At 49.9% G+C, this 10702-nt stretch overlaps 2 protein-coding genes across 2 annotated transcripts; one reads left to right on the plus strand and one right to left on the minus strand.

The window, feature by feature from the left end:
• Positions 1-495: 495 nt before the first annotated feature.
• On the plus strand, positions 496-2710 carry LOC119323692 (nuclear ribonuclease Z). The gene is made up of 6 exons (XM_037597392.1): positions 496-1081; positions 1184-1279; positions 1386-1499; positions 1804-1872; positions 1970-2044; positions 2495-2710. Exons 1-6 carry the CDS (start codon positions 593-595, stop codon positions 2567-2569), a joined length of 918 nt encoding a protein of 305 aa, XP_037453289.1. The 5' UTR covers positions 496-592; the 3' UTR covers positions 2570-2710.
• A 141-nt stretch (positions 2711-2851) lies between these two features.
• Positions 2852-4796, minus strand: LOC119323691 (pectate lyase-like). Its single transcript, XM_037597391.1, has 3 exons — positions 4553-4796; positions 3509-4415; positions 2852-3402 (listed from the first exon to the last, which is right to left on the minus strand). The coding sequence occupies exons 1-3, from the start codon at positions 4699-4701 to the stop codon at positions 3181-3183; spliced, it is 1278 nt and encodes a 425-aa protein (XP_037453288.1). The 5' UTR covers positions 4702-4796; the 3' UTR covers positions 2852-3180.
• Positions 4797-10702: the final 5906 nt, after the last annotated feature.

Below are 10702 nucleotides of genomic sequence, written 5' to 3' on the forward strand. Positions count from 1 at the left end.
TGGCCCTGTTCCGCCTGTCGGTGGTGACTGCTTCGCGCCGCTGAACTTCCACCCTCCACTCGGCGTTCGACAGGCCCGGTTGCTTCGATGGCGGCGTCCTCGGCTTCCTCTGCTTCGGCTGGGCCACGGCGCCAGTCGCGGTTGCCGCCGCGCGCGGCATGGCGTGCTTCTTCGGCGGCATGGCGTACTTCTTCGCGGCGAGCGGGAGGGGGTTTGGCGGGAGAAAGGAAGAGAATGGCGGGAGGAAGGCGAGCGAGCGGGAGAGATGCGAGGGAAAAGCGTCGAGAAACGGCGGGAAAAGGCCCTCGGGTCGCCTCTAGGGCGGGCCCACGCGCCTTTTTCGCTTGTGCCGGCTCCCCAAGCGCCCCACAGGGCGCCGGATTCGGCCTGGGTCCGCCGGCACCAGTTTTGGCCCGAGCCGACGAAAAACGGGCTCCTGGGACGCGACTGGGGCCTTTTTTTGGCGCCGGCGCGGCAAAATCGCTTGGGGAGGGCCCGTTGGAGGCGCGGCTGGAGATGCCTAAGGACCTGTCTGTATCTCCGTAATTCACCAATCGTACCTCCACCCGGCGGCGGCGGCGGCGGCGGTGGCATGGCGAAGAGAGGCAAGTCGGCCGAGGCGGCGACCTCCACGGCCCCTCCTCCAAGCCCCTCCCCAGCCATAAAGGCTAAGGCGAAGCCCCGGCTGGAAATCGAGGGGTACCCCGTGGAGGGCATCTCCATCGGCGGGCACGAGACGTGCGTCATCTTCCCGACGCTGAGCCTCGCCTTCGACATAGGCCGGTGCCCGCAGCGCGCCGTGGCGCAGGACTTCCTCTTCATCTCGCACGCCCACCTCGACCACATCGGAGGCCTCCCCATGTACGTGGCCACGCGGGGGCTCTACAGGCTGCGCCCGCCCACCATCTTCGTCCCCAAGTACCTCAGGGAGCTCGTGGAGCGGCTGTTCGACGTGCACCGCGCCATGGACCAGTCCGAGCTCAACCACGCCCTCGTCCCACTCGACATTGGCGAGGAGTATGAGCTTAGGAGGGATCTCAAGGTCAGGGCCTTCAAGACCTACCATACCATACCCAGCCAGGTGAGGGAACTTGCTTCAGTTCTTGGAATTGTGCACCCCCTGGTTGATCTGTGAGGAATTTTGCAATGGCTTGGTTGAAAGTGATATCTGATATGGTTCTAGGGGTACGTGATATACTCAGTGAAGCAAAAGCTCAAGAAGGATTATCTTGGCCTCCCGGGGAGCGAGATCAAAAGGTTGAAGCTATCAGGCGTGGAGGTCTGTATGTCTTGGTGGATGTCAATATTTCATAGGAATAGGTAAATCAGAATCTACCAAGAGTTGTTGATGTGATCATGTGCTTGCAATTTTCCATTCCTTGCAGATTACTAATACAGTGACAACACCCGAGGTTGCTTTCACTGGGGATACGATGTCAGATTTCATTCTTGATCCTGACAATGCAGACGTATTGAAGACGAAAATTCTTGTGATGGAGGTATTACGTCTTGCCGCTTTATCATCATATAACCAACTTCCATTTTATTAACAGTAGCAACCAGTTTTTGTCTCCAAGTATATTCAAATTTCACTGCATGCAAGCTAGCTGCTGTTATTTTGCAAACAGAACTGATCACATCTAGGAAAAACTCATGTGCCACCAGTTAGCTGCAATTAAACGAATCCTGGTGGTTAGAAGCATGTTTCACTTCTTGTGCTCAAAACTTTTGCTGTTATTTTCCTCTCATGAGTTTTTCTTTGTTCCTATTATTGATCTGCTGAGCTCTTCTTAAAATTTTCAGAGTACTTTTCTTGATGACTCTGTCTCGATTGAGCATGCAAGGGAATATGGGCACATACACTTGTTTGAGGTTTACTTTGATTATTTTTGTCTGTCATAGGAAAGAAAGATGACCTAGTATCCGTAATAGTGCTTATGCTTCCATTTATGTTTGATGATATTTCCAGATTGCGAATCACTCTGAGAAGTTTGAAAACAGAGCCATTCTACTAATTCACTTTTCGGCTCGTTATACAACAGAGGTGGGTTAATATCTATTGTTTCAGTTCTCTCTGTGGAAATAGTATGGCTTGTTATTCAAATTTTAGCTATTGATGATTGAAGTCTATTTTACCCCCTTTACTGGCCGATTTATCCCAATTTCGCTCATGTTAAGGATGCTTTGGCTCCACATGTTAGTTCTAGCTTTTATGTTAATCAACTTCACCAATAATGCGCAACCCTTTTATAGTCTGAACTCCTTGTGACAAAGCACAACATGTTGATGATGCTAAAAAAAATGCAGAGATATCAATTACCTTACTGCATTTCCCTTGCTCTGTGAAAATCCCCTATATTTGGCTCTACATGCTTTGTAAGTAAATCTGTTGTATCTCTTGACCCCATCATCAGACATCCAGACCTATCCTTTCCTTGTGTAAAAGAAAAAGAAAACTGCGACAGATTCCTAATACTAGAGTTGCTTTCTTCAGGAAATTGATGCAGGGATAAGTAGATTGCCCCTGTCGTTCCGAAGCAGAGTTTATGCGTTGAAAGAGGGCATCTGAAATTAGGTTTCTTGTCTTGCGTCGAAACTAGACGAACAAAATGTCTGTATTTTTCACCCTAAACCTTGCTTGTATGGTATGCCATCGTAACAAGGTTCTTGACATGTCCCTAGTATTAAATTCATCTGGAATTCTGTGAAATGATGACTGGTTTAGTTGAGTGTTGATTTTGTCTATGTGAGATGGGAGAAGATTGAAATGCTTATTGTGTTTGGTTGACAGAAGAATTTGAAAGAAGTAATACGTACAAAACAAGCTGCATTTCTTTCTGAAGATGGATACTTAGGGTATACAAAAAAATCATAAACAAGAGCGGTTACAGTACGTCCATGTTGTACAACATGCATGCGTATATGTATATATAGGTACACAATTCCTATTTCCGAGGAAGAAGAAGAAGAAGAAGAAGAAGAAGAAGAAAAGCAAGTACATTGATTACACGAACAGAGAGCAGCAGACCCTCCTATATTCCTCACTCTATGCATGCTTACGGCCTTGTTGTCTAGTGTAGCATCAAAGATGGATGGGTTGTCGCGTGGAACGTTAACTGTTGTTTCCTTCCCTTGGGCGTGTCCGCTTGGCAGGTATGGTATGGTAGGGTACGGCGACGATCAGCAGGGACTGCCCGCGTTGCAGTCCAACGGGCCGGCGAAGCGGGTGAGCCTCCTGACGTACTCCCCTGGCTTGGGCTTGAGGAGGTCCTTACCGTTGAGCTTCTGGCTTATTTTTCCGCCGGACGTGATGAAGAAGGCGTCGTTTATCATCAGGTCGCCTTCCGATGTCCACACCCAGTTCTTCCACTCCGACTCGGCCGCGTACTCGCGCTTGGTCGCCTGCTCCACGTTTGAATTTGAATTTGAATTTGAATTGATGATTTGATTTGAACCATGTTGGGTGGATAGATGGATCGGAGTGAGGAGGAGGAGAGGACGTAGGTACCTCCTTGGCAGCCATGTTGGGTGGTGCTCTGTAGCGGTTCCCCTGGCTGACGATGGTGGGCGCGCTGCTGCCTCCGATGGCGTACATGAGCCAGTTGGTGTAGTCGTTGTTGACGACGTGGAAGAAGCCGTAGCGGCAGCGAGGCATCCTCTGCACCAGGCCTCTCCCGAAGTGGTTGAAGGCGACGGTGACCTGCATCACCTTGTCCTCCTCCTTCCCATCGGTGGCGCCGAAGAGCATCACGTCGTTGTGGTGGGCCAGGTGGGTGTTGGAGACGGTGACGGCCGTGGACATGGCCACCACGTCGATCATGCCGTCCTCGCAATTATCCATGGACAGGTGGTCCACCCACACTTTGGTGGCGTTGAAGATGGAGACGCCGTCGCCGTCGGCGCGGGTACGGATCGTGGAGTGGGTTGCCGTCATCGACACGTTGCCGCCCGACGTGTGTACGATGCCGTGCACGTGGAGGTTGTTGATGATGACGTTGTTCTGGTGCTGGATGGTGAGCCCACCGCCGTTGGCCACGTGCACCTGCGCCCCGCGCCCGTCGATGGTCTTGTCGCTCTGGATGATGATCTCCTGGGACGCGTTGATCACCATGTCCCTCGCGAAGATGATCCACAGCGGCTCCGTCTGGACCGCGCCCCACCGGAGCGTCCCGGGCCGCGGGTTGGTGAAGTCATCGTCGTTGGCGTCGGTCACGATGTAGATCTTGCCCTTGAGCCCGCCGGTGGTCTCGCGGCCGAACCCCTTGGCGCAGCGGGCCATCCGCTGCCGGTCCGTCGCCCAGTCCTTGCGGCACCGCCAGCACCGGTCGATCGGGTTCGTCGCCATGCACGGGCCCGTGTACTTTGGCTTCTTCGACTTCTTCTCCGAATACAGCGCACGACGCGGGCTAGTCGACCTGCACGCACGCACGCTCACTACATGTTCATGCCAATGCCACTTAATTCATCTACCACTCACTCGCTACAACGTAACTACAGTAGTACTCTACTCCGTATATGATAATATTATATTAATGCATGCATGCATGCATGCCTGTGAACGGCGCGGTTGAAGTGGTCCACGACGCTGTAGGGGTCGGGGTTGTACGCCGGGTTGGCGCTCGCTACGGCCGTCGCCGCCAGGAACGCCGCCCCCAAGAGGAGCAGCGACGCCGGCCTGCTCCATTGGAGGCTCCGATCCATGGACAACTAACTCTCTATCTTGTGGTATGATTGCTTTGTTTGGGTAGCTCCAGATAGATAGATAGATAGATAGGTAGAGAGGGGACAACCCTATCGCTCGCGTGGAAGAGAAGACAAGGCCTATATACGTAGGAGGATGGCCGTCGAGGTGGTATTATTAGCACAGAGGGGTGAGGCGAGCCACGCTCCACGGAGGAGACAAATTGTTTTGCCAATATTTGATTTTCTATTCTTGGTCTGGCCAGGCCGGAGAGGAGAGCCAAGACAAGGGAACGCATGAACCGCCAATGAACGTTCGTTTGGTCGACTCAAGGTTACTTTGAGTTTTTTCTTCTTCTAAACACGTTACAACCAAAGTCCCTCACATGCACGAGCATACACTCATCTCTATAAACGCACGCATGCACGTACGCACACCCTACCCTATTACGGGTTGTGGTATTGATGACAAGCAATTAATGGACAAATAAGACTATCTAATGTAAAACTAAGTTTTACTCCCAAGAGCAAAGGTTGTCGAGCATCGGCAACCCCCAAAAGGGAAAAAAATAAAACTGAGGCTTCTCAAAGGTTGCTTTTTGTAACCTTATCTTAGGGCATGTTTGGTTGCTTGTGTATGCCTCGGTCAGGCCTAGGAATGTGGCTTTGGCCCGTTAGGATGCCTGACCTATATCCAAATATTGGCTCATTCTTTCCTCTCAACCAGGTGTTCGGCTTGCAACGGAGGGGAATGCAGCGCCGAGCTCATGCGAGCTGATGGATGCTGCGAGCCCACGCGTGTCCCTGAAAAATCGACTGGAGGAATTGGATCACCTCTCGCCAATTTGATCGCCCTATTTAGCCCTCGTCCACTCACCTCGAAACCCCCGCCACCATTTCCTCCCCTTCGAGCTCTCTGTCCCGGGCGTATTCTTCACCGTAGAGCAGGTCAGCGACACACCGGCCGGTTGTGGTCGGCGCCGTCGATCCTTCTTCTTCCTCTTCTTCCCTGAGTTGTTTCGCACCTCCTGCTTGTCTACACTGATGTTTTAAGTTCAATCACTGCCTACTCGTTGTACCTTAGATATGTGAGCATGTGGTAGGAGTAGATCTGTGGGTAGTATGGTAGACCTTAGATATGTGAGCATGTGATGATGTGGTAGATCATATAGTAGTGTTGTCATTTTGCTAGAATGTTAGGTTTTGCTTCTCAACATTGTTGATGTTCATGTTGTTGTGATAGATGCGGCAATGTGTTGAACTAGATGATAGTATGTGTAGTATAGTAGTAGGTAGATAGGTAGATATAGTATGGTAGATAGGTAGATGTGGTATTGTGTTGAACTTTGTGATCAGTTAATGCTAGTTTGACCAGTCCATGTGTTGTATGCATTATCTTTGTTCAGTAGTATTGGTGCTAACCATTGTCATACATGAACACCAAAGACCTTAGTTAGGCCATTGTTTTGTCTGAGAGTATGTGCCCCTATGTTGAGGACTCACAACTGCTATCCGATCAGAGACCTCCTGGTGCAGATGTGTTTGAGGGGCCTGTAGTGCAATCATCTATAGTGGTGGTGATGCCTGAGGCAGCTACTAAGGCTACAAAGGCAGCGATTTGGGGGGGCTAGGAAGGGGAACACAATGAAATGGCAGCCTTCCCTGAGCACGTTCATGCTTAACAAGATGTGTGAGTTCATCGCTAGTGGGGTTAGGACTGACTAGGTCTTCAAGGAGGTGCACCTCAACATTGTTACCAAGCAAGTCTTTGAGTTATGTGGCACAAAGGTGACCTCAACCCTAGTCTACAAACACCTCGGGAAGTGGAGATCCATATGGATCCGAGTGTCCAAGCCCAGAGACCTTAGCGGAGCATAGTGGGATCAGGACACCTTCGCGATCCCGATGGAGGCAGAGCACTACCAAGTCCACGTCGCGGTTAGCTAATATAGCACTTGGTTTTGTGCTCTAACATGTCGATCACAACTAATATCGATGTGTTTCTTTCTTAGGACCACCCCAAGGACACTGAGTTCCTCAACACTCCCATCCAGAACAACTCTCAGATGCAGACCATCTTCTCATGCGGTCTGGCTACTGGCAAGCATGCCATGGCTTTCAATTAGCCTCTCGTTCGCTATGCATGAGTATCTATACACCCAAGAGTCTGAGTGTTGGGGAACGTTACAGAAAATTAAAAATTTTCCTACGGTTTCACCAAGATCCATCTATGAGTTCATCCAAGCAACGAGTCAAGGGAGTGAGTTTGCATCTACATACCACTTGTAGATCGCGTGCGGAAGCTTGCAAGGGGATGGTGATGATGGAGTCGTACTCGACGTGATTCGGATCACCGATGACCAAGTACTGAACGGACAGCACCTCCGCGTTCAACACACTTACGGGACGGGAGACGTCTCCTCCTTCTTGATCCAGCAAGGGGGGAGAAGAGGTTGAGGAAGATCGCTCCAACGGCAGCACGACGGCGTGGTGCAGTTGGTACAGCAGTACTCCGACAGAGCTTCACCAAGCACGTATGGAGGAGGAGAGATGTTGGGGAGGGGAGGGGCTGCACCTTGACTTGTGTATTGCAGCCCTCCCCTCACCCCTCTATATATAGGGGAAGGGGGCAAGGGGGGCCGGCCCTCTAGGGAAAACCCTAGGGGGGGGCGGCGGCCAAAGGGAGAGGGGTGAGAGGGTGGCTTGCCCCCCAAGCCAGGGGGGCGCCCCCTTTAGGGTTTCCCCTCCCCTTGCCCTAGCCGCATGGGCCAGGGTGGGGAGGCGCGCCCAGCCCACTAGGGGTTGGCTCCCTGCCCCACGCAGCCCATGTGGTCCCCCGGGAGGGGTGGCCCCACCCGGTGGTCCTCCGGAACCCTTCCGGTGGCCCCGGTATGACCCCGAAACTTACCGATGTCCGTTTGACAACTTCCCATATATAAATCTTTACCTCCGAACCCTTCCGGAACTCCTCGTGACGTCCAGGATCTCATCCGGGACTCCGAACAACATTCGGTAGTCACATACTAGTCTTCCTAATAACCCTAGCGTCACCGAACCTTAAGTGTGTAGACCCTACGGGTTCGGGAGACATGCAGACATGACCGAGACGCTCTTAGGTCAATAACCAACAGCGGGATCTGGATACCCATGATGGCTCCCACATGCTCCTCGATGTTGTCATCAGATGAACCACGATGTCGAGGATTCGATCAAACCCTGTATACAATTCCCTTTGTCAATCGGTACGTTACTTGCCCGAGACTCGATCGTCGGTATCCCAATACCTTGTTCAGTCTCGTTACCGGCAAGTCACTTTACTCGTACCGTAATGCATGATCCCGTGGCCAACACCTTGGTCACCTTGAGCTCATTATGATGATGCATTACCGAGTGGGCCCAGAGATACCTCTCCGTCATACGGAGTGACAAATCCCAGTCTCGATCCGTGTCAACCCAACAGATACTTTCGGAGATACCTGTAATGCACCTTTATAGTCACCCAGTTACGTTGTGACGTTTGATACACCCAAGGCACTCCTACGGTATCCGGGAGTTACACGATCTCATGGTCGAAGGAAGAGATACTTGACATTGGCAAAGCTCTAGCAAACGAACTAAACGACCTTTGTGCTATGCTTAGGATTGGGTCTTGTCCATCACATCATTCTTCTAATGATGTGATCCCGTTATCAACAACATCCAATGTCCATAGCCAGGAAACCATGACTATCTGTTGATCACAACGAGCTAGTCAACTAGAGGCTCACTAGGGACATATTGTGGTCTATGTATTCACACGTGTATTACGATTTCCGGATAATACAGTTATAGCATGAATAAAAGACAATTATCATGAACAAAGAAATATAATAATACTATTATTATTGCCTCTAGGGCATATTTCCAACAGTCTCCCACTTGCACTAGAGTCACCAATCTAGTTACATTGTGATGAATCGAACACCCATAGAGTTCTGGTGTTGATCATGTTTTGCTCGCGAGAGAGGTTTAGTCAACGGATCTGCGACATTCAGATCCGTATGTACTTTGCAAATTTCTATGTCTCCATCTTGAACATTTTCACGGATGGAGTTGAAACGACGCTTGATGTGCCTGGTCTTCTTGTGAAACCTGGGCTCCTTGGCAAGGGCAATATCTCCAGTGTTGTCACAGAAGAGTTTGATTGGCCCCGACGCATTGGGTATGACTCCTAGGTCGGTGATGAACTCCTTCACCCAAATCGCTTCATGCGCTGCCTCCGAGGCTGCCATGTACTCCGCTTCACATGTAGATCCTGCCACGACGCTCTGCTTGCAGCTGCACCAGCTTACTGCTCCACCATTCAACATATACACGTATCCGGTTTGTGACTTAGAGTCATCCGGATCTGAGTCGAAGCTAGCTTCGACGTAACCCTTTACGACGAGCTCTTCGTCTCCTCCATAAACGAGAAACATGTCCTTTGTCCTTTTCAGGTACTTCAGGATATTCTTGACCGCTGTCCAGTGTTCCTTGCCGGGATTGCTTTGGTATCTTGCTACCAAACTTACGGCAAGGTTTACATCAGGTCTAGTACACAGCATGGCATACATAATAGATCCTATGGCTGAAGCATAGGGGATGACACTCATCTCTTCTTTATCTTTTGCCGTGGTCGGTGACTGAGCCGTGCTCAATCTCACACCTTGTAACATAGGCAAGAACCCTTTCTTGGACTGATCCATTTTGAACCTTTTCAAAATCTTATCAAGGTATGTGCTTTGTGAAAGACCTATGAGGCGTCTCGATCTATCTCTATAGATCTTGATGCCTAATATATAAGCAGCTTCTCCAAGGTCCTTCATTGAAAAACATTTGTTCAAGTAGGCCTTAATGTTGTCCAGAAATTCTATATTATTTCCCATCAAGAGTATGTCATCTACATATAATATGAGAAATGCTACAGAGCTCCCACTCACTTTCTTGTAAACGCAGGCTTCTCCATAAGTCTGCGTAAACCCAAACGCTTTGATCATCTCATCAAAGCGAATATTCCAACTCCGAGATGCTTGCACCAGCCCATAAATGGATCGCTGGAGCTTGCATACTTTGTCAGCGTTCTTAGGATCGACAAAACCTTCAGGCTGCATCATATACAGCTCTTCCTTAAGATGCCCGTTAAGGAATGCCGTTTTGACGTCCATCTGCCATATCTCATAATCATAGTATGCGGCAATTGCTAACATGATTCGGACAGACTTTAGCTTCGCTACGGGAGAGAATGTCTCGTCGTAGTCAATCCCTTGAACCTGTCGATAACCCTTAGCGACAAGTCGAGCTTTATAGATGGTAACATTACCATCCGCGTCCGTCTTCTTCTTAAAGATCCATTTGTTTTCTATCGCTCGCCGATCATCGGACAAGTCTGTCAAAGTCCATACTTTGTTTTCATACATGGATTCTATCTCGGATTTCATGGCTTCAAGCCATTTGTTGGAATCTGGGCCCGCCATTGCTTCTTCATAGTTTGAAGGTTCACCGTTGTCTAACAACATGATTTCCAGGACGGGGTTGCCGTACCACTCTGGTGCGGAACGTGTCCTTGTGGACCTACGAAGTTCAGTAGCAACTTGATCCGAAGTACCTTGATCATCATCATTGGTTTCCTCTTCAGTTGGTGTGGGCATCACAGGAACATTTTCCTGAGCTGCACCACTTTCCCGTTCGAGAGGCAGTACTTCATCGAGTTCTACTTTCCTCCCACTTACTTCTTTCGAGAGAAACTTTTTTCCAGAAAGTATCCGTTCTTGGCAACAAAGATCTTGCCTTCGGATCTTAAGTAGAAGGTATACCCGACAGTTTCCTTAGGGTATCCTATGAAGACGCATTTTTCCGACTTGGGTTCGAGCTTTTCAGGTTGAAGTTTCTTGACATAAGCATCGCATCCCCAAACTTTTAGAAACGACAGCTTAGGTTTCTTCCCAAACCATAATTCATACGGTGTCGTCTCAACGGATTTAGACGGTGCCCTATTTAAAGTGAA

This window comes from Triticum dicoccoides, chromosome 6B (assembly GCF_002162155.2).
Source record: "Triticum dicoccoides isolate Atlit2015 ecotype Zavitan chromosome 6B, WEW_v2.0, whole genome shotgun sequence".
In the NCBI taxonomy this organism is placed as follows: domain Eukaryota; kingdom Viridiplantae; phylum Streptophyta; class Magnoliopsida; order Poales; family Poaceae; genus Triticum; species Triticum dicoccoides.

Coding starts and splice junctions, on each gene's coding strand:
- LOC119323692 (XM_037597392.1), top strand. CDS start 593: ATGGCGAAGAGAGGCAAGTCGGCCGAGGCGGCGACCTCCACGGCCCCT. Junction 1,500..1,803: donor CGAAAATTCTTGTGATGGAG/GTATTACGTCTT, acceptor TAAAATTTTCAG/AGTACTTTTCTTGATGACTC. Junction 1,873..1,969: donor GGCACATACACTTGTTTGAG/GTTTACTTTGAT, acceptor TGATATTTCCAG/ATTGCGAATCACTCTGAGAA.
- LOC119323691 (XM_037597391.1), bottom strand. CDS start 4,701: ATGGATCGGAGCCTCCAATGGAGCAGGCCGGCGTCGCTGCTCCTCTTG. Junction 4,416..4,552: donor TTCAACCGCGCCGTTCACAG/GCATGCATGCAT, acceptor GCGTGCGTGCAG/GTCGACTAGCCCGCGTCGTG. Junction 3,403..3,508: donor CCAACATGGCTGCCAAGGAG/GTACCTACGTCC, acceptor AACGTGGAGCAG/GCGACCAAGCGCGAGTACGC.